Here is a 24,618-nt window from a genome sequence, read left to right on the forward strand (position 1 = left end):
CAACTTTAAAGGAGAACACCGGTGTAAAATTAACTTTTGGTGCAGTAAAACAAGATAAAAAAAGTACTTACTTTTGATATATAGCACACCTCCATCCTCCCACAGTGTTCCAATATCCAGAAATGCGCCGCCATCTCTTAACTGATAATAACATAGGCATGTATATACATAGACTCCGCATAGCCTGCCTCCTGGCGGCAGCTGCCACGCTATGGAGAGTCTATGTATATATATGTCTATGACATTATAAATACAAATAAGGTGGTGCTCGGAACTGAAGCTAGTGTTACGGGATGTAAACAGAGGTTTTTAATCAGCTACTTGTGCACTTTTTAAGTTATTAATGCCTCGTTTTAAATGTCAGGGCTCTCTGGATTCTAGCAAGGAGGTGTGGAGCTACTTTGAACCTGGATAACACTGGAAAAAACGATTTATCGGGCAGAATTATGTCCCGTGTCACCCAGTCTGAAGGGTGTTTGGACAAACTGTTAAAATTTCTGGATCTTGGAACGCTGTGGGAGAATGGAAGTGTGCTATTCATCAAAGGTAAGTACTTTTTATCATGTTTTACTACACCAAAAGTCTATTTTACGCCAGAGTTCTCCTTTATTACATTTATCTATACTACATACTACATTCTCAGTACGCAATTGGGACTCACCCGTAGTCTGGTTGTCAGCCTTGTTTGCAAACAGTCATTGATCATTAAAAGAAGGTTGAAGTTATCCTTCAAGTATCTGCTTACTTACTTGCCAATCTTGCAGACTCTAACACTTTAGAGTGAGGTGATCTTTGTTGCTGAAGAGCAGAACAGTGCATCACTTCTCCAGAGCCTTTTTACTTTTAATAAAGATCTATGCAGTCAAGCAGAGGCTTTAATCTGTCTGTCTAGCTTCTTTACGAGCAGTTCTCTCAAAGTTTCCTCTGCCTTCCTGACCTCTACAGTTTGTTCATGTTAACCGCTATTTAATTACATTACAAACTGAGTAAACCAGGGACCTGAAAACCCTTTGCCGTCATCTGCTTGCCTTTTTCTGAGTTGTGGGCATCAGTTATTTTAATGTTCTCATAACTGCTATGTTTTCCGACAAGATTTGAAGAGTCTGGGTGAGTCATTTACCTACATTTATGACATTTAGCAGACGCTCTTATCCAGAGCAGCTCACACAGAGTGCTTAGTCATTCATGTCTAGATTAATTGAGCTCAAGGAGTGAGCCACACAAGCCATACTGCTAGTGACACAATTCCTAGAATCTTTGCATAGAGATTACTAGACTATGCACGAAGCTGTCGAGAAAAACAAGAACAGGACATGGTTATATTCATGCAATACAAGCTTAATTGGCGTCACTTTAACACCTTTACTAGCATTAATTGTGAACAGCAGGCCACAGCCTTTTGGAGATTGCATTACATTACATTACATTACATTACATTTGGCAGACACTTTTGTCCAAAGCGACTTACAATAGTGAAGTACAAAAGTAATAGAAATTAAGGTAAAAACATCTTTAGATAGGACCTAAAGGAGGTCAAAGGGAAATAACAGGATAGAGGAGTGAAGGTGGGGAAGAAGGAAATGAGGTTAGAAGTAGTTAGTGTGTTAGAGGTGTTAAGAGAGTAAGTGCACTGTGAAGAGCACTGTCTTCAGGAGTTTATTAAAGATAGTGAGAGATTCTCCTGATCTGGAAGTGGAAGGAAGTTTGTTCCACCATTGGGGAACTCTGTATGAGAACAGTCTGGATTGCTTTGTGTGAATGTTTGTTTGGTAAAGCGACAAGCATTCATTGGAGGAGCGCAGCGGTCGGGAGGTGGCGTAAGCCTTCAGAAGTGATCAGTGCAGGTAGGAAGGAGCTGTTCTGTCATCACCTTGTAGGCGATTGTAAGAGCTTTGAATTTGATACGAGCATCAACTGGTAACCAATGGAGCTCAATGAGCAGTGGGGTGACGTGTTCCCCTTTTGGCTGGTTGAAGACCAGACGTGCTGCTGCATTCTGGATCATTTAGAGGTTAGTTCATGTTCATGCATTTCAAAGGTTTTTTTTCTGAGGAAGTGGTGGTTTATATGAACACTCACTGATAAGTGTTACTGGAAATCATGCATCACAGGCATAATAAACAGGGCAGTAAAACCCTACACACCAGAGAAAAACAGGATAATCCAAAACAATACAAAAGGGTAAGGCAAAAGAGTAGTCCAAATAACAAAACAAGGTCCGTAACAAAGTAGCAAACAAACAAAACACAAAAGAAACGCAGTGTAGGAAAGCTATGGATATATGATCAATACTCGGCAACGGGGAACAGAAACAGAGGGGTATTTATACAAGAGGACACAGGAAATGACAATAGGAACAGTCAGGTGAGCCGGAACGCCAAAGGGTTATGTGATTCAGGGAGGTTAGAGACTGGTGCATTCTGGGAAATTCAGTGTTTAGGGAGAGAACTAGAGTCCAGGACAGGTAGACAGTCAGCCACAGGACTCACAATAGCCTAGGTAGTTCATAATAAAACTAAGATATTTAAAGTGACAATTAGGTTTAGCAGAAATGGTCGTGTCAGCACACTGGCACCATTAAACACAATATTTTATGCCTTCTCGACTCAGAAATGCTTCTGCTTTCAGTTTAGAAACAAAATAATACGGTCTGCCGCTTTAAAGTGACAGACAGTTCATGAGTTTTGGCTATTTCTCTTGTGACAATGTGTAGCTGCACCTAGCATGTAGAAAATAACTTTGCACTAATGATATTTCCATGTTTGCAGTAGCTCTTGTACCAGCGGCATCAGAAGCACCACAGTTTATATATTTTTTTAAGAATAAATATGTTTGGCTTCCAGAGATGTTTGTCCTTAAGTAATTCTGAATAATATATGTTGTAAAATGGAGGTTAAATAATTAGTTAAAAAATGTTTAACTTAATCAGGAATAATATAATAAAATGACATTTAGCTTAACAAAAAAATATAATTCTTCCAAACTGAATAATGTGACCAGATCAAGTATCTTATCTTTCAATGACCAGATTAGACCATTCAATCCCAAGCTGGTCGTGTGCTGGATTTTTCACCCTACCCAATGCAGCTCTGACAGAAGGCTTCAGAAACACTGCCGAATACTGTATATTAGCATGTTTTTGACTGAATGTGCCACAAAGGGAAAATACATGTCTGCACAAATAAGGTCTTAAACAGTCCACTTATCTCAAGAAAAGTACTGTGTAGGTGTGCACTTAACAGGAAGCAAAACCATAAACTGCCTGCTAGAGAGGAACAATTTCTTTCTCAGTACAGCAGCATGATGGACAAAGAGCATTTTATCTGTGTAACCTTGATATTAGACAACAAAATAGCACAAGGCCAATAAATGTAAACAGCATTTGTAGTCACCAGCTGACAAAAGCAACAGAGTGCCCTGTCACTCATCTTAAAAAAAAAACAATTCCCCTCTTTTCACAGCAATATTTCAGTGCTTACAATCCTTACTGATTTCTCTGTGGTGATAGTTAGAGAAAACAGGGGCGTCAACGTATACAACACAAATAAAATCCAACAGTGCATTTAATCAACTTAATTGTTTGTTCAAAAACATCCATTCCTGCATTTAAGGCCTGCAATACATTCCAAACTAAGTTGGAACAGGACAGCAGTTTAGGGCTACAAATAAAGTATAATAAAATCTAAATAATGATGTGATTTTAAACAAGTGATGTCAACACTTGTTTGATGTTTTGGTACAAAAGATGTATCCACAAATCTTTGAACAGCAAAGATAGGCAGAGGATCTCTGGAAGGGATTTAGATATCTTATCTCCCTCTATATTACATAGAATCATTAAATGATTTAAGGGATCAGGAGGAATTTTGGTGTGTAAAGGGCAAGAGTGCAAGTCTAAGCTGCCTCTAAGCTCTAAACACTTGTGATCTCCAATCCTACAGACGGCACTGCGTCAAGAACCATCATTCAGCAATAGCTAATAGAACCACATGAGCAAACCTTGATAAGCTCTATTACACAATGATATGTTCAAAAATGACTGCGTTACTGTGTACATTAATTCTAGTTGTAGACTATGTTTTCATATTAATGGAAAATTTCCATTTAAAATGCTGTATAGTCCAAGCCTAGGCACTATTTGGTCTAGTTAAAATGGACTCTAGTTTGTTTGTACCCTCAGTGTGGTACAATTAAGCAGGTGTGAAAACTGTAATGGCACTCGGTTGAGGATTAAATTTTTTATTAAAACATACATTTCAACACAATATGCAAAGACACATCCAATATACGCATTATACACTTTACTATATTTTTAACTTACAAAACAATATAAAAATGTTAAAAGAAAAAAAAATTATTATCAGCAAAAAGGAGACAAATTGACCTTTTTTTAAGTTCAACCATAACCGTCTGTTTAAAAACACTTCCACTGAAATATTTACATTTTCTATGGCAATTTTACATCTTGTTTTCCATAGTTTATATTTAACCATACAAATTATCAGCCAAATAATTTCCCTATGAGATTTAGTGAGGCTTACTATTCTACATTCTATATTCTATATTGTTATTTTATCATTAATTTGATTTAATTCATCTAATACTTTCTTTAATCTATAACATTCAAACAAAAATGATCCACTAATTGGGCACAGTTTAGTATACAATATACAGGGCTATTTGTTTTATAGTCCCATTTTAAAGGATTTCTTACATGGAGACTTTCTTTTGTAATTAGCCATGTTATATTTCCTTTTTTTTTTTTAGATATGTTTGCAATTGTATATTTTGATTCTTTAACTGTTAAGCCATTATATGAAATCATGGCACCATAATTTATTTCCTTAATTTTTATATATACAGCTCTGGAAAGAAAAATAAGAGACCACGTTAAAACTAATAGTTTCTTTGATTTCACCAAATTGAAAACCTCTGAATGCAATCAAGAGGAACATGGATGATCACAAGCCAATAAACCAAGTTGAAGTGCTTGAATTTTTGCACCAGAAGTGGCATAAAGTTATCCAAAAGCAGTGTGTAAGACTGGTGGAAGAGAACATGCCAAGATGCATGAAAACTGTGATTAAAAACCAGGGTTATTCTACCAAATATTGATTTCTGAAATCTTAAAACTGTATGAACATGAATATGTTTTTTCTGCAAATAAATGACAATATTTGTATTTGGAATTTGGGAGAAATGTCCGTAGTTTATAGAATAAAACAACAATGTTAATATTACTCAAACATATACCTATAAATAGCAAAATCAGAGAAATTAATTCAGAGACTGAAGTGATCTCTTAATTTTTTTCCAGAGCTGTATATACAATTAATGCAAACAAAACACACTAACACAGAGAAAAGTATGAGCATTAATTAGTTAAACTATAAGCTAGAGATATTATATTATTCTCTGTACTTAGTATAAGTAAAATTCCATCTGCTATGTATGAGAGTAAAAACCAGTTATTGTTTTATTGACACGCCCCCTAAAGTAACTTGTACACGATATAAACGCTCTTGTATTTAGAGAGGGGATGTGTCCATGTTTTCATGAAGGGTAGAGGCTACTGTAGAGCTACTGGAGGAGCTGAAGGCTAGTTTTGGAGGGACCTGAATGAAACCTGAAGGATACAGTAGCTTCAGCCACCTTTTTTTACTGAGAGACTCTCAGTCTGGGTTTGGCCAGTTTGTGTGACACGGCGTTACGTCAGAGTCAACAGCCACGCCCCTTTAACGCCAATCGCTTCAGCCACAGGAGTCTGGAGGCTGTCTCAGTAGCCCGCACGCGCCGCTTCTCGCGAACGTTCTGCAAACATTAGTTAGATTTACCTGTTTGCGGGGCCGAGGCGACCACGCGGGCACGGAGGAAGAGCGGGAGTGCGAGACTCTGAGATGTTTCCTGTTTGGAGGAGCTGACTGGAGACTGAATAAAGAACAGGCAAAGAAAACAATAAAGAAGCGCGTGCTCAGAGCTTTCTAATCCCTCTCTCTCGCTCAGCGGCTGAACCACACAAGTGCGCGTGAAAGTAGCGCGAGCAGCCTGCGCGGCGCGCGAGGGACGTTAATGACTGACTGAGAAGAGCGAGCGCGTGAGCCTGTGAGCAGGAGGATTGTGTACTGGACTGTGTGGGCTTTAAAAGAAAGAAGGGTTGTCGAGCTTCTTCTGCTGACGGTTTCGACTTTAAAATGGGGAACTGCTGGCTGTATTTTGGCGTCATTCTTCTGTCCTGCCAAGGTAACTACAGTAGCATGTTTATTTTTTTGTCTTGTAGCAGTTTGTGCACCTGGAGGCGCAACAATGTAGGAGAATGCAGTCTGCTTAATTGCACGAGGCTGATTAGTGAGTCAGGCGTCCCGCGCGGACCGAGCTGGATGTGCTGCTGCTGCCGCACGTAAATATAAATTAGATATTGGTTATGGGATTGCCTATTATGGGACAGCCTGCTGCTGCTGCTGTTTCACGTAGCATAAATTATTCCGGGGGCTTTCCTGTGATTTTTTTCTCATCATAGTTATTACCCCATTGACTCCCCCCCCATTCCTCGCCATCACCATCATTAGGCTTATACTTCTTCTAGCTAGTTTTGGTGCGCCATGTTAACGCAAGGTGTGGCTTCCTCTCGGGCTGTTTCGTGCTCCAAACAAACAGCAGCAGGTGGGATTGATCCTAAACACTTGCTCTATCTAATCTAATCCGCTCGATCAAAAAGGATCTGCCACCTTAGCCAGCCTACTGCTGCTGCTTGTTTTTTTTTCCTTCATCATTTCTTATAGGCTATGTACATGCATCTATTAATTTACAGGTTGTTTTTTTATTGGATAAGGGGAGCCAGTTAACTCTCCTACTATTTTCTTTATATATATATACAGTGCTGAAAAAAAACCCCACAATAAATAAATAAATAAGAGACCACTTAAAAATGATGAGTTTCTTTGATTTTACCAAATTGAAAACCTCTGGAATATAATCAAGAGGAAGATGGATGATGGCTCACAAGCCATCAAACCAAGCTGTGGCTTGTTTTTTTGCACCAGGAGTGGCATAAAGTTATCCAAAAGCAGTATGTAAAACTGGTGGAGGAGAACATGCCACAGTGCACGAAAACTGTGATTGAAAACCAGTTATTATTCCGCCAAATATTGATTTATGAACTATTTTTTTCCAGAGCTGTATATATATTCGGTCACGATTTAATGATGGATGATCATTTTGTGCATCGTATATGTATGTTTTTTTTTATTTGATTAGCACATGCAAGTGACAGGTGTTTTCTGATGGGTCAATTTAACCGATGCAGGCTGTTCAAGTTGTGTGTGTAAAACACAACAAGTATCCGTATTTGAAACACATTTCTGCATAATTGAGGCTCTATAACTTAACAACACCATACTTGTAATACTAGTAGTGCCACAGTCACTGATTAATAAAGTAAAAAAAACACGAAACAACTATAAAATCCCTGTTTAATTATGTTTAATATGAATACTTTTCTGGAGGTTTGTATTGCTGAGGATAAAGGGTGGCAATGGTGAAGATTATGTGAAGAGGGTTATAACAGAAGTGGAATGAATCCCAAACGCAACAGGGTGTTGTGTGTTTTTTTTTATCAAGCTATAAGTGCACAGTCCACCAGTTCACAGTTCACACAACGCAACCTCAATATAGCTCTAGTTTACAGGCATATAGGGAACCTACGCACGCGATCTCCTTGGATGGTTGAAAACCACGATGATTTCATCGTTTCTCTCCGTCCAGATCAACCCTTTTCCTCCATACTAAACTGGAAAGTTCTGACAGTCGGTCGCTATGATTTTCTGGCCTCTAGCTGTTGTGGAAGTTGTATTTTGGATGTTCGGTCACGGTCTGAACATCAAACCCGTTTGGTGGCGCAGGTGTCATGCTCCGTTATCCTCAGAGCTGCTGCGTGCAGATAAGGCAGATGACTGCGGGCCGACGCAGAGCTTCACGCAGGCGGGGAGAGCAGCAGCACACACGGGCCAACGAAGAGTTACTGCCACCGCCGCTGCTGCCGCTGCTATTGTTTTATTAAACCCCACGCGAGAACCGGAGAGAGGACAGCATTTGAACTCAGTTGAGGGAAAACACAGGCTGTACACTGGAATGCTGCACTCAGACCTCAGCATGCGCTCATATTTTCAGTGTTGATAGAGAGAGAGAGACAGAGGAGGGGGGTGTTTACATTTCAGAACCTCTCTGCTGCTGTGGATCGATTTGGAGTGCACTGGCTGTGAAACTCTATGGTAAACTGTTCTAAGGCAAGCTGTTTTAGCCTAAAATGAATAAGCCACTGCTTTTAACCCTTCCGTCGTGTTCACCTCCTGCCCATTACTTTAGTGTTCCCAGTCAAAACTGACCGGTCTGTTTTATTTGCCCTTAAATTAGCAAAAAAATAAATAAAAAATAAATTCCCCACCAAACATTATTTAGCAATGAACAATGTCTCAAAGTAGTGTGTAACATGAATTTATAGAATTAGACATAAAATAACTGCAGTGGAAATATGAATAGGCACTGAAAATGTATTACAACATAAACATGTAACGTAAAAAAAATAGTTTTCATCTTTATGAAGACCAGATTGAAATGTCTCCTCAGGTGCCTGTTCTTCAGGTGCCTCTCCCTCTCTATCTGTTGACTGGTTAGTCTCGTCAGTGTGGATAAAAATCTGTGTTGTCTTCCACTTCCGAGACATTCTCTATTATCTCTGGTTTAATATTAGTGCCCTCTTCATCATGTCCAAAAATCTGGACCAAAACCTCTTCGACAGACAACCGTATGGTCAGTCACCTACCCATTGTGCTCAGAGTAAAAGGAGTGCAAGGCAAACATCAAGCTATATATGGGGACTGTTTGAAGATTTGATACATTGATTAGTCTGGAAGGTGTGGTTCACCTGAGAGGATCGGCACATAAGCACGGGAAAGACATTTGTACCTGAAAAAGACAGTGTTTAGTCTGAAATGTTTGTGTGGGTGAGTGAGTTGGGGTGGTGTGTATGGGGATTTTTAACCAGGATTACCACAGGTGTAACAAGGTTGATTAAAACACTCAAAATAAAACACTCAAAATCAATAAAAGAGGTGATCATCACTTTTATATGTTCAAGTGCCTTGTGTGGAGGACATCATTAGGCCTTGAGGCAATCAGAGGTGAAACACAATATTTATGAATGTTTTAGTCATTAGAAAATAAAAAGAGAAACGCTTGTCTGCTGAAAACTAAGAAATAGTTGTCTTCCAAAACTTTTGACTGGTAGTGTGCCCTTTATAAGTGAGAACTGTATTTTCATATATCTGACGGATAAATATTTCTGTGTTGCTGCAGGGCTTTTATTTTATACAGCCAGCAGCAAAACCTGATTCCACTTGTTTAGTCAGTTGGTCAGTCTTCAAACAACTGATGCTGGGTTCCTGCTTGGCTTTAATGAAAAACTGCAGCTATATCCTGAATCAGCGTGGACAGGTTTGACACACCTGATTTACATGGAATCTCTCACTCTCTTTTTCTGTACTTGCATTTTTACAGTATAATTGCTAGTTTACTAGATGAAAGTAAATATGTAATTTGAGTTTTGACTGGTAAAAACTGTGTTAAGACTTGTATTGCTGTGTGATTTTAGGTCAAAACTTTCTGCCACACAGTTGAAATTCTCTATTGTTGAAAGATTTGCTTTGTATTTTGAAGGAATCCTATTTGTAATTTTGAATGTTTTTCTTTCAAAGATCTTAATATCTGCTTTTTACAATGATTGACATTTTGACAGACCGAGTCCCTTAGGGTGTTTTGATGTGAAATTGGGGATTGCAGAGAAATCATTCAGAATGATTTTACTTACATCTTCATCCATTATATTCTGTGGCTTTTATTGCACCCTATATGTTTCTAAACGAGTACATGCAAACAGTGCAAACTGGCAGAGTAATTTATTCCCATGTTATACTAAAGTATAAAATGGTAGCTGTTTAATTATGCATACTTTATGTAGATGGAATGACTGTTTAAAAGATGGCATGCTCTCAGCTTTGGCCTTGATGGATCTTCACATGAACCCTGGTGTTGGCACTAATATTGTCATTGCTGGTAGTGAACTATGATATACAGCTCTGGAAACAAAATAAGAGACCACTTAAAATTGATAAGTTTCTTCAATTTTACCAAATTGAAAACCTCTGGAATATAATCAAGAGGAAGATGGATGATTAAAAGCCATCAAACCAAGCTGAACTTAACATTGATTTCTGAACTCTTCTGAACTTTATGAATATGAAGTGGTTTTCTATGCATTATTTGAGGTCTGAAAGCTCTGCATATTTTTGTTATTTCTCATATTCTGCAAATAAATGCTCCAAATGACAATTTTATTATTTCAAAATTGGGAGAATTTTTTCCGTAGTTTATATAATAAAACAACAATGTTTATTTTACTCAAACATATATCTATAAATAGCAAAATCTGAGAAACTGATCAGTCTCTTAATTCTTCCAAGGCTGTATCATAGAGATGAAAAATACTGTATGTCATGTCAGAATCGTTCTCACAATGTGCACATGCACAGTAGTCGCATTATAGGATCACACTGTTCCTATTTTCTATAGCATATCTATGAGATAATATGTCAGAATATATCTGCCCAATATAATTTATTTTGCTCTAAATATTGGCTGCATATAGTGAAATTTTTATATTACTAATGTTGGATCAGTGACATCTGAAGAAAAGGTATTCCTTTATTTTTTCTGTATTCTAAGTATTGCAAAAAATATTAGAAAAATATAAAAATCTTTTTGTGTAAAGAGATGTCTTTCTCATTTTATTGCAATTTTTTCTGTTTTTTTTGCAACAGGTGAAATATATGAACAAAAGGGCTCACTTTTTTGCAGCTCTGATGGCTTAGGGAGCAAAAAACTAAACCAGACTCGCAACAAGAGAAGCTTCCCTCCACAGCTCTGTATTCCGGTGTTTATGACACTCACTCACACAGCCAGAGTCACCGAAAAAAGAAAAGAAACAATGAAAACTTGTGAATGCCCTTTCACAGCAGCCTCCCCCACCCTGTTTCTAAACCAGCATTCAAACCTCCATCCTGTGGCTTTGTTCTAGTAGCTTTAGTGATTGGTGTGCTGAAAGCTCCCCTGCCTCTCACATCTTGCCTTTGCAGTTCCAATTGTTTGTTGTTGAAATCTGAGAAAATGATTTTAGCAAAAAAATAAAAAAGTTTTGCACAGGGATTGTTTTAAATGTAAAGGCATGGCGTAGTTCTGTAGGTATATGTGGTTGATTGTCTGTTGATTATTCATTTTATGTGCAGCGTCCGATGTTATCTGTAAAGGGCTGCTGTCAATGCAGAATTACAAGCAGAAGTACCTGTAATCAGCTGTTTAAAGAGTTAGCAAGATATTAAAGCAGTGAAATAAGATGTGTTGACACCCCTGACCTAAATGAAGATGTATAAAAGCCCATGCATAGCTTGGTTGGTGTGGTGTATTGAGCAGCAGCACCATCCTTCCTGAGGCAGATTAGATTCAGATTAAACTACACTATTATCCAAGCAGTCATTAAATAAGAATCCAATTTTTTTTTAAAGGAGGCACTGGAGACACAGTGGTATCCACTGGGATTAGGGGATTGTGGTGGGGGGCTTCAAGTGAACCTCAATGCTCAGACCCTGGCTGTGTGGGTGTGTGTGACAGTAGGAGAGGGTTGAATATGTTTAAAGCTGTGCAACCAGGTTAATGAAGAATAATACACATTTGCTCTGTATACAGCTCTGGAAAAAAAATAGGGACCACTTCAGTTTGATTTTTGTTGGTATATGTTTGAGTAAAATATTTTGGTGAAATAACCTTGTTTTTTTTTATAAAAGTTTTCTTGCATCTTGGCATGTGTTCCTCCTCCAGTCTTACACACTGCTTTTGGATAACTTTATGCCTGCACTGCTGGTGCCAAAATCCAAGCAGTTCAGCTTGGTTTGATGGCTTGTGATCATCCATCTTCCTCTTGATTATATTCTAGAGGTTTTCAATTTGGTAAAATCAAAGAAATCATAATTTTTTTTCCAGAGCTGTATATATGTCTTAAAATAAATTTGGAAAAAAGCAAGACAAGAGAAAAAAGCCAATTTAATACATAATTAATAAGTAAAATAATAATGCAAGATAAGATGAAAACATCCTGCAATGTGTAACAGGTATCCAACCTATTGATTTGATAGCATCCATATTATAAATGTTCTAACTCACCCACCAACCCAAAAGCTTTTTCACTGAGGTCATCAAGATGACCCTTCATCATTGTTTGCTGATTTTAGCCCACTAAACCTCTGCCCCAAGGCTCAACAGCAAGTGTGTCTAATCACAAACCATTGACATCTGTCTGGAATTGAAGCTTCTTCCAAATTAATGAATTTATGCAGCAGTGAGTGAGTGAGTGAGTGAGTGCAACAGGTGTCATCGTATGCTCATCAGATGCTAAAAATATATGTCTGTTGCAGATGTATTAAAGATCAACTGTGCGTCATAACTGGAAAGTCTGCTTAGTGTCATGCTTCATCTGTTAAATTCTTTATTTCCTTTGCTCTCGTGCTCTTACTGTACATCTGTACATCTGTCTAAAAAACAGCCCCACCATCATCCTTTACATTCAGCCATACAGTCATACGGTGGGCGGTGCCAACCTATTGTACTGAGGTCTCCCATTAGTGCTGGCTAGAGGGCTCTTGGTCCCTCAGCCTTGAAGCCCTGCCACCCACCAGCGTTCGCAGATGAAACGAAGGATAAAGAGATGGATTTTTGCGTAGGCTTGGAGTTCATCCTCTTTCTAACCCGTCCACATTCCTATGGACTCGCAGAGAAAGAGTTTTATTTGATGCTGCTGTTGTTTACTTTGCTCTCCACGGGTTTCTCACCACTGACCTTTCTCCTTGGAAAAGACACAGAAACTCATCTCTATCTCCAGCATGCTCTCGCCGCACTGCTGTTGGAAGCTGATGAGCCGGTATGGTTGCTTGTGGGCAGTATGCTAGCAGGCTTTGCGCAGTTGGTCCTCTTAGCGAGACAACAGAGAGATTTTTAATTGGCATCTTTATCTTCACAAGCGTTCTGCATGCTAGGCTCGCTCTTGTATCACTGGTGACACTGGGTTGTCTTTTAACTGTGCTGCTGCAAATATGGCAGTGCGTGAGTGAATGTGTGTGTTTTTAATCCCTCTATTTAGTCACGAACCTTAAGTGCGCCACAGCAGACCTTGAAGATTCAAAGCCCTGTTAACCTCATTAGAAAACATTAAGTTTGTGTCGTCGACGAGGAGGCTCTTTTTTCACCTTTGAGACGAATCTGAATAACATGTCAATTATGGCTTGTAATTGGAAGTTGTTGCTTTGTTGTGGTAGAATCCTGAGTGCATGTTGAGCTCATATTCATGTAATGGAAGAATTGGAAAGTATGTATTATTGGTCAGTTGCTCGTTTAAACCAACTGATTTAACTCATTTAAACAATTACTGTGGGGGTCAAACATCTACAAAGTCCTACAAATAGATAAGAAGAGCCAAATCGAACAAATGAGACAAAATTATTAGAGATGGGCATGATTTAATATTGCATATCTGAGTGGCAAAAGTATTTTTCATTCTCTTAACATACACATTTCTCATTATAACCATATAATAATTATACAAACTCCAAAAAACAATTTGTTTTGGTGTCGTCCATCCATGAAACACTGTCCACTAACGATCTGACTTGTCTATTTGAGCTTTAGCCTTAACTGCAGATGGGAAGATTGCAACTCTATCATAGACGCTATTGTTGTTGCATGTTCTCCTGATAGTGAGCTCATGAACATAAATTCTAGCTAGTTACCCAAATAGTAAGGCCTTTAGTTGCTTAGAAGTTACATTGCGTTCTGTTGTGATCTTGTGGACTAATATGGTACTAGGGCTGCAACGATTAGTCGATATAATCGACGATGTCGATTATTTAAATTTGTCGACTACAAATTTCATTGTCGACTAATCGTTAATTTGTAACACACACAAAAGATTACATATTTATTCACTAAATATCAGTACTCTCCACTCGTTTAAACAACATCCAGACATTTAAAAGCCTTTTAAATCTCATGTTCAGCTGTTTTTCTGTTGTTTTTAGAGATGGAGGACATGGCAAAAAAAAAAAAAAAATCGTGGACTAATCGACTAATCGAAAAAATAATCATCAGATTAGTCGACTACCAAAATAATCATTAGTTGCAGCTCTATATGGTACATGCCTCATTTTTAGTGTGATTTTTGTTGGTCGACTGCTCATGATAAGGGTAATAATTGTTAATAATTGGTCTTGATTTTTTCCATTTATACACAATCTGTCTGACTGTGCTTTGATGGAGTTCAAACTTTTAGAGATGGTTTCGTAAGAAGAGAGATTATTTTTCAGCCTGTTGAGCATCAACAACTCTTCTTTTGAGGTCCTCAGAAATCTCCTTTGTTTATACCACAATACAGTTCTACAAATTGTGGACTTTAAAAAATCCTTGTTCTTTAAACACCTAAATCTTTTAAAAATCTCCTTTACATTATTTTATATTCCTAAAGGTTCAAATACTTTTGCCACTCATATATATGTAACATTGGATTATTTTCCAAGATTTTTGTCTCATTTACTGAATTCCATTTTCCTTGTGTACTTTTAGGACTAGGATGTAAAACCCTGCAGAAAAACACAAAAATTCTAAAGAGTGGGAATTACAGACGATTACATCACGATATGATACGTTGCCCATGATAATCTGATAACATGATATTATTATATGTGCTTTTGCAATGCCTGATGAATCACAATTCTCTATGATGCTTTGATTGCTATCAATATTTTTTTGCTAAAATCATTTTCTCAGATTTCAACAACAAACAATTGGAACTGCAAAGGCAAGATGTGAGAGACAAGGATAAAATACTAATAAATAGTGTCAGTTTCATTGTCAGAATTTGGCAACCGATACTCTTTACCACAGGTTTACTCCGTTAATTTGATTAGCATTTAAAAATGTGGACATTACACAATATATCGCCATATCAATATTTTCACTCACCTCTACAATGTAACATGCATTTTCAAAATGGCAACTTTACAGAAGTAGGAAAAACATTCTTAACTTTCAATGCAAAAATATTTTTTCTAAGGCATTTTGAAGCATTTCTATTGACTCTGTTGTCATCAATAGATAATAGAACAACAGGCATAATAACAACTGTTATTATGTCATTAATAAAAATACAAGTTATTTATCCAACAGCAGTGATCTGCAGTTTAGAGGTTAGTGAGATAAAGGTTTTTTCTGTTTACCTGTTTGTGGTAAATAGGGTAATAGATCATTAACAGAGGGTTAATAGAGGATTTAGAGAAAATGAAGTTATTAAATGTGAAAAAACAGTATGACCACCGTAGATTTTTACCACATTAATCTTCCTGGTGTGGAGAACTGAACTGACAGCCATGTCAGTAACGTACAGCCTGCAACGGAAACCCCAGAGAGATTTTAACATCTCCGCTTCCGTGCTGGGGTGAGAGACACTAATGCTTTCAGAGGTTTCTGTGGTCTTTCTCTTGTAGCATAGAGAGAACTTCCACCGAGGGAATTTGCTTAAATGTTTACGCAGGAGGCTGCTGAAGCACTTTCAGTCTGAATGTTGCGTTTTGTTTGTGTGGGTGTATTTGTTTAGTTTCTGCTTTTGCCTGGCTGCAGTTCTACTGCAGCAGACACTTATTTCACCATGTATAGCTGTAGCTGTGTTTGCTGAAGGAATATTCTGTCAAATCTCTTTGGCACTGTGTGCTTACTTGTCAGTAGAGGTGTACATACGGTACCAGTCAGAAGTTTGGACACACCTCTTCTCATTCAATGTTTTTTTATGCTTTTTTATGATTTTTTACATTATACATTTAATATTAAAGACATTACATAACACACGTGGAATCATTCTGTAAACAAAAAGTGTTAAACATGCCAGAATCTGTTTGCACATGATTATAAATCACACTATGCAACACCAGTAAGGAACAGGGGTGCTATCATGTCTTTGTTCTAATTCAGCAGGTCTTGCTGCTGAGGGGTGTAAATTTAAGTTAAGTGAAGCTAAGCTTAGTAAAAAAACTAGTAAAACTAGTAAAAAAAAAAAAGAAAATCAAATGAGCGGATGTTAATCTACACAGAGTTGTATTAACAGTAAGCTTATATTTCCTCTAAGGCTGGGTGCAGCAGCAATAGCATTAGCGGCCAACCTCTAGCCGTGGTTAGCGATTGCTGGTTCCAATCTCGGTCATGCAGCTAGCAATCGGCTGCTGGAGCCCTGAGAGAGCATAATTGGTCTTGCCCTCTCTGGGTGTGTAGGTGGTGCTCTTTCCCCTCAACACTCTCAGGGTGATGTCTGTCAGCACAGAGGCATGTGCTAGTCTACACCCTCCTGGTGTTGGGGCTTCACTAGTGATAGGGGGGGGGGTCCTAATGAGTTGGTAAATTGGGGGAGAAAATGGGATAAAAAATTTGAAATAAAATTAAAAAAAGAATAAATAGATGCATCAAGACGCGTTGATATTATTTTTTTAGGCAAGGCAAGTTTATTTATATAGCACCTTTCATACACAATGTTCATTCAAAGTGATTTACAAATTAGAACATTTTAAGAGAGTCACATAAACATGTAAGAAAATAACAATAAAAATGGAAATAAAAATAAAGGAAGAATAAAAAAAATGATCACATTCATAGACATCTTAATCGTGATCAAATCATATCGTAAAGTAGGAAGAGATTCCCACCCCTAATGGTGTCTTTATGTTCATGTTCTTCTCTACTCTTCTCTTCTTCTCTTGTGAGTTTGAACATCTGTGTCAGGCATAAGTGCGACTTAAATAAGGTGAATATATTGATTAGAATCAATTGCTGTTTTACCTTGTCTTTACCTTCACCACCAGCATGAACACGCAGGGATGACAGAAACACACATAGAGGCTGACACTTTACAGCTGACGGCTCTTAAACTCCCAGGCTGTGCCCAGTTTCCTAAGCTCAGTGCTCCGAGTTTGGCAGGACTGTCATAACTGCTGCTATTTGCGGAGCTTTACCGGCCTAGGTTTACTGTACAGTGACACTTTTTCTCTCTGGTCAGTGTCAGCGCAGACATCCTTCCGTTCACATGATGGAGGGAATTCCCTATTTAGTCATGAGGAAGACACTGAACATGTAAGCATAATTTTATGCTTAACAATGTATTTATATCTAGCAAAACTTGAAGTAGGCATTTTTTGATGGCGGTGTACGATGATGATTTTGATATGTGGTTGGTGAATGCAGAAGTGGAGATAGACTACATCCTTTAGGCCCAATCCCATGTCACCCCTTGCCCCTGCCCTTTACGCTTACCCCTAACCCTTATCCCTACCCCTTGCCCCTTACCCTTACCCCTTACCCTTACCCATACCCCTTACCCCTATCCCTTGCCCCTTACCCCTTACCCTTACCCCTTACCCATACCCCTTACCCCTAACCCCGATTCTTGTTAGGCTGGAGGGGTAGATTAGGGGAAGGGATAGGGCTTTTGTTAGCCCTTCAAATGGAGATTTTTCATGGAATGAGAATGAGAATCACTGGTAAGATTGGCAGAACAAGTGACCAAAGAAACCCACAAATGTAAGCGTTTTCCTTGTTAAAAGTGACGATTAGTGTTATACTACCATAGTTTAATGTATAGTTTTAATCTTTTATGGCCAAATTCTTCATAACAAGCATAAAAAAGATAGACAGTAGTTTGTCTCAGCTCAACTGTCCTGTTCCACCTTAAATGGTACAACAAACAGCAGGGGCTGCAGCATTTACGGCAGAACAGAAACATAAAATGAAAGCTAATCAAAGCTCATTTCAGCTCCCCATCACAGAGGAATTAAGAAATGGACATTAATAATTAATTTCTGCACCATCTACCCCTTTTTTGAAGACCTACAATAAAGCCCAAAAGTTAACTAGTTAATCAGCAGCTAGGTTACTGAACTTTAGAGCTCCTGATGGCGTATCAGGTGCTTAAACGGTTGTCCCTATTTTTAGGGGAGGACCTCACCCCTTTCCCCTTGTAACTCTGTTCCTAGGGGAAGGATTACACTTGAAAACAAGGGGTAGGGGGAAAGTGGTAGGGCCAAAGGGTGAAATAGGATTTGGCCTTTATAGCCCCTGAGCTGCAAACATGCGCCTCAGATAATATTGTAGCCAAAAGCCCTGACTGCCATAACAATCCTTGTGCATTAACAAATTAGAAGGCACTCATATGCAATCCAGTTCAGTTCCATTCAGTTCCATTCAACCCAATACTGTTATTGTACTGATACAGGGTTGCATATAACAACGAAACACTGTTAGTCTAGATCACAGCAGCCAGGGTTCTTACTTTCTCCAAGCGCACTGCTCATATCACTCCTGTTCTTTGTCAAAACTTGCATTGGCTCCCAGCTGAATATGAAATTCAATACAAATTTCTTATTCTAACCTTTAAAGCACTTCATGGCCTGGTTCCTACGTTTCTCTCTGATCTTATCTCTCTGTATCTTCTCTCTCAGATCTTCTAACTCTGGACTTTTACTGTTCCTTCAATTAGAAATTCTTTCAAATTCTTTCATACAGTAATATATTAAAGCAGGGATGCAGCAAAATATCTGCAAAGCAGCAACTTTACAAGAGAGAGATAAAACCCTCTTATGTTTCAGTGGAGGTCTATGTAAAAAGAGTTTATTTAAGGTAATTTCTGACCATTTATATTGGTGTATTCATCAAGAAATTTAGACACAATGAATGGGGCAGTTTGTTTGCTAAAATGGAGATACCCATCTAACTAGGGGTGTGCCATATCATATCGTACTCGATAATATCGCCAAAAAAATTGAATATCGTGTACAATATTATATCCTGAAATATCGTGACACATCACCCACCCCTAATTATTATTATTTTAGCAAAAGAAAAATTCACACTGTTCTCATTTCCTATTATATATCTACTAGAGACAGATTATATCTGTCCAGTATCATTTATTTTACTTTAAACCTGGATATATGGAGATATTTGGAGTGCCTTACTAGTATCATGACATTCTGGATTATTGACTTCTATTACAAATCTGATAAAATAATTATTTTTTAATATCTCAGTTAGCCATATCATATTGCATGCAATAATACAATTCTAAATATTTTTTCTAATTTAGTGTTTTGTCATATCGCCAAAAGTATCGGTATCGTGAAAATACCATGAAATATCGTGATATTATTTTAGAGCCACATCGCCCACCCCTACATCTAACAGAAAACTTTATAAAAGGTTTGGCAATGTTTTACAAAGGTCAGTCTGTAAAGTTACAGAAATATGTTACAGGAACATTCTGAAAATATGTGACGTAATAATAATTTGCATCACCACATTGCAGGAACATTACCAGAATATTTAAAAACATAAAAAAGCTCAATGAACATCCAGAAAACGACAGACTGAATGACTGACTGTTTGTCATGTTGCGCGGGACACAAAAGACATGATAAAGTCAAACGATTTGAGCGTACAGAGCTTCCAGAATGAGACACATCTGTACACATCCTATTGTAACCGCATTTCAAACCACCTCCAAATGTAGTTTGGATTTAAATGGCAAAAATCTGATTTGGGCTGGCAGTATGAACATAACTCAAGAGCATGTATTGACTAATTGTGTTCTCTCGGACTCCAGCCGCTGATGCCAAGCAGCATGATCCAGGATTTACATCAGCAATCCTCAAATCATTGTAACCATAGTGCCTTAGTCTACTAGACTACTCAGAGCCTGCATCAAAAGTTTAGTTATAAACACATATTGATTAGGTATAAAATATAGAATATGGCTTTAGATTAGCAGAGGGAGTTCCAGTATCATTGTAACGTGTTTACAGCTCCTGAGCTGGTGGATCTCAGTGTGGATATAGTGAGTGAACTGGGAGGATCAGAGTGATCAGCAGCAGTCTTTGTCCAAAGCAACATAAACGATAGGATTTTGCGGTCGACTCAAAGAATATATCTGTAAGTGGTGGGAGTCGGTTAGAGTCTGCAGTTACCCTTAAGCTAAAGCTCTGCCAGAAACAGGAGTCTACTTCACTGCTGCTTCTGCTGCTGCTGTAAGATGTTCTGGGCCATAAATATGTAACATTCTCACACAAAGCTGCTACAAAATGCACTGATACACAGACAGAAATACACACAATACCGAAACAAGGCGTTACGTAAGTTTCATAAAAGAATTGAATATCTGCAAGCTGTGCTGCACCCTGCACCCAACTACAGCAGGCAGACATTTTCAACTAGACTAGAACTCAGTGAGTTTGCATACTTTGCCCACACAGCATTCTCTTTTAGCCCACAGTGACAGTGTGGTCTCATTAGTGGGTGACACCATGGAAAAAATAAAATACATTCAAATATAGACTTATTCATGACTGCCTGTGACAGCTAGAATAAAGACCACTTGCAAATTCCATGATAAAATTGGCAAGCTGCTGTCTATGTTGTTGTTAGATGCAGATTTGACAGTTGTGAATTTTAATATTTTTAATACTGTATTTTTAGCAGTATAAACGCACTTAAAATACTTTAATTTGCTCAAAAATCATCAGTGCGCCTTTTAATCCAGTGCTCCTTATGTATGAATTTTACCAGTCAGGTATTAAGAGGTGTAAAGCCACTTCGGTAAAGTACAACTTTTTCAGCACCAGGGCTAGCAGGAAGTAGCATTAGCATTAGCCGCCAACCTTGCTCGCTGTTTCCCCGTTCAGAAGTGAGAAAGTTATTATCTGCATGTAGCCTGCATGGTTACTGTGTTAAAACAAGCTACATGGGATGAACCGCTAGCTAATATCGCCCTGGCTTACTGAAACAGTCAGGGTTCCTCAGTGTAGCGCTGTTGGGCGACATTAGCAGCTAACCACTAGCGGTTAGCTGCTAATGCTAATATTCCAGCCTTAGTGCTGGAAAAATGTGGAAATCTAAGCTTACTGTGAATAAAGAAAGCTCTTTACTCACCCAAATAAACCGTTTTCAGGAGAGAAGTCTGTGTAGATTAACATCCAGCACTCGTTTGACTTTAAAAGAAAGTCTTTTTTTATCACAGTTTTGTTTACTTAGCTTAGCTTTACTTAACTTAGTTAGCTACCCCCCCCACCACCACCACCACCACCACCAAGTGGCAAGACCTGCTGAATTACAAGTTCCTTATAGTGTTACTTAGAAAATGGACATTTATTGATAGTGCACCTTATAATCCAGTGGTCTTTCTTTCCTGGTGTGGGCTTTTCCTGATGAGAGCCAGTTTCATCATAATGTTTTTGATGGTTTTGCACTTGAGGACACTTTTAAAGTTCTTAAAATATTTCGCATTGACTGACCTTTTCTTAAAGAGTTGCTCATATCTAAATTGTTCATCCTTTATCTTCCTTTCAAAAAGCATTGCAATCTGTCCTTTCCTTCTGTGCGCAGCTATATTTGCAACTATTTATTTAACGATGAGTGTGTTTCCTGTACTATGATCTGTGTCTGACATTAATAGTATGTTTATATTACATTCTCCTTTGAATAACAGAGCATATGTTCCGCACATAGATAATGATGACCATAAATCGTTCCCTCTACATTTACCTTGTACATTTTTACAGTTTTTAAACAGCAATTGTGGCACAGAAGGCAGCAATATTGTGACTGCATTCATAGTTGCAGTTTTTACTCATTAACATTATGCCAGCTGGTGGAATTTGGACCTTTGCGTACATTACTTGAAATGCTACAGAAGCTGGTGGTTATTGATTGACTTGATGTTTTTGTTTCCTTTTCTTTTTAAATATATGGTTATATACACACACTTTATGTCCAAATGTGTGGGGACACCCATACCAATGAAAAATGACTTCTCCTGTAGAAAAGTACTGCCAATAGAATAGGACTCTCTGGAGCAGATAAGCATGAAGCGATTGGCACCATGACTAGAAGGATGTAAAGCCCTCCAGCATTGAGCTGTGGAACAGTGGAAATGTGTTCTCTGGAATGATGGTGCTCCATTACTTATCTCTCCCATCCTTTTTGGGATGATTTGTGCAACAGGGAATAAGGTATAGAGCTTAAAATCTGAAATATATGTTTGAACCTGTATTTTGTATATTTAAATGAAAGTTTCCTGATTTATATATATATATATATATTTTTGGTGAAATTTGCTAGTAAAAAATACATGGCAGAAGATGAATTACACAAATTCTATATTCACACAAGTTTTAAATTACACACAAAAAATCAGCTGCATACATTTTCAGATTTAAAAAGTTTTGTCAGGTTTGCGAAGCAGGGAGATACATATGTAAGGAAACAGAAATAAACCAAAGAAATAAAAACAAAAACAGGATGAATAAACGAACAGGTCTAACTAACAAAAAACAAGAAATGAACTGAGACATGAAATGAGCAACCTATCCAATGTGAAAACGTACAAGAATGGAAGGGAACAAAAAGGGGCTATATATACAGTAGTAAACAGGAAACACCCGGGGACAGGTAACAAGAGGGCGGGGTTACAAATGAACACAGGTGGGAGCACTGAAGACAGGGGCTGAGACAAGGAGAACACAGAGCCATGAGCAAGAAAGCACATGGCTTTTTTATTCTTTTTTAGTTTTGCTATGGTTTTAAAATTTTACCACCTTACAAGTTCAATACATAAAAAAAATACATTTCTAATGTGTGAATTATAATATTAATATTTATTAAATATTTAAATGTATCAAAATATTATATGCTACACTTGAACTGATACTAATATTAATTCAAATATACAAAACACTTTAGCGTCAGCATTTATCTCAATAATTAGGTGGGGAGGTGGATGTTCTGATCCTGATTATTTTGTTACTGAATGTAATCAAATTCATTCATGGCAATAATAGCCTTGAATTTGTAAGAAATATTGAATCAAAGGGGATCCCAATACTTTCTACACTTTCATATGTGTGTATGGTAATATTTGGTTAACCCAGTGCTGCTTGCCTCATGGTTTCATTCCTGACTTATAAACAAGCTCCTCACCACGGCTGTCACGGAAACACCTAGACGGCAATGCCTTCTGACATGGCCGACACAGAGATATTTATATTTTACAACACATGCATTGTAGCTCACAAACAAGCACTTCCCTGCTGCTTCCTGACATTCCAAGAGCTCGGCTACAGTACCCCATACAATGCTGCTACATCCCTGACTGCATAATTGCCCCTGTAGTACAGCGACAGCCCAAATGTATACAGTCTGTTGAAATGTCCCTCAAAGGTTATACATACCTTGTCTTAGCACTTATTGCCACAGTGCACTTGGTTCTCAGCCAGACAGTGAAGTAGCTCTTCTCTGCAGACTGCAGATACTGCTGTTTTCCCAGCTCTAATACTCCGGATTCAGGAACTGGACCCAGGAATTGGCTCGTTTTCAAGTCCTTCCTGAGTAGACATAGGCTTGTTTGAGCAGCATTAAACACTAAAACCCACTTCAGGACCAGTGTTGAGACTCATTTATATAGTGCATTAACTCTGTCAATGTTCACTGCCCAAAAGTCTGCTGACTCCTATGATCAGTTTTTCTTTGTCAGGCTGGTAATATTTATTATTTATTACAGTGTACTCCAATCAGTCTAAACAATAAGTGTGTCAAGAAATTAAACATATCTGAGAGCAAGTGAACAGCCTGTTTTTAAAGCACCATTCTGTATTATTTTGTTTATAAACTGAAAGCAGAAGCATTTCTAGGTGGAGTAGGGACAAAATATTGTGTTTAATGGTACCAGTGTGCTGGAACGACCATCCCTGCTAAGTCTAATATATTCATTCTAAAAAACTGGGCTGAAGGGTTGCTTATGGCAGGGAAAAATACATGGCAGAATATAAATTACAGAAGTTTTAAATTACACACAAAAAAATCAGCTGCACACATTTTCAGACTTTCAAACAGAAAGACACGGAGGCAGACACAAATGCAAGTATATATATATTTCATGAAAAAGTAATAAACACAAAAACAGGATGAATAAACAAACAGGACTTACTAACAAAAAACAGGAAATAAACTGAGACATGAAACTAGCAACCTAACCTATCTGAAAACGTACAAGAACCAACAAGGGAACACAGAAACAAGGGGCTATATATACACTAGTAGACAAGAAACAACTGGGGACAGGTAACGAGTGGGCGAAGTTACAAATAAACACAGGAGGGAGCACAGGAGACAAGGGCGGAGAAAAAAGAGAACACAGAGCCACGTGCAATTATTCTTGTTTTGTTGTGCTCTTAAAATGTATTTAGAATGTAAATTTTACCACCTTACAAGTTCAATACATAAAAAAAAAAATCAGTTCTTCTGGCCACGTCAGGCGTCTTTATGTACTTACGTCACATGTACAGCCTCTAAAAGAGGATCCGTCTCAGTTTTACTGAACACAAGCGGCTGGTGGAGCAATGGAGACTTCAGAAGGGGAAACTCAGACCTCAGTAGCTCATT

At 38.0% G+C, this 24,618-nt stretch overlaps 1 protein-coding gene across 2 annotated transcripts in view; it reads left to right on the forward strand.

Annotated features, from left to right (window-relative positions):
* Positions 1–5,729: 5,729 nt before the first annotated feature.
* Positions 5,730–24,618, forward strand: part of pvrl2l (PVR cell adhesion molecule related 2 like) — a 330,379-nt gene continuing 311,490 nt past the window's right edge. The window contains exon 1 of one of the 2 annotated variants that reach the window (XM_049476204.1): positions 5,730–6,240. In XM_049476204.1, coding sequence (XP_049332161.1) covers positions 6,192–6,240 — 49 coding nt within the window. In that variant the 5' untranslated portion in view covers positions 5,730–6,191. The remainder of the gene's footprint in view (positions 6,241–24,618) is intronic. The other variant, XM_049476205.1, reaches the window with a different exon arrangement.

This window comes from Astyanax mexicanus, chromosome 3, assembly GCF_023375975.1.
Source record: "Astyanax mexicanus isolate ESR-SI-001 chromosome 3, AstMex3_surface, whole genome shotgun sequence".
Lineage (NCBI taxonomy): Eukaryota > Metazoa > Chordata > Actinopteri > Characiformes > Acestrorhamphidae > Astyanax > Astyanax mexicanus.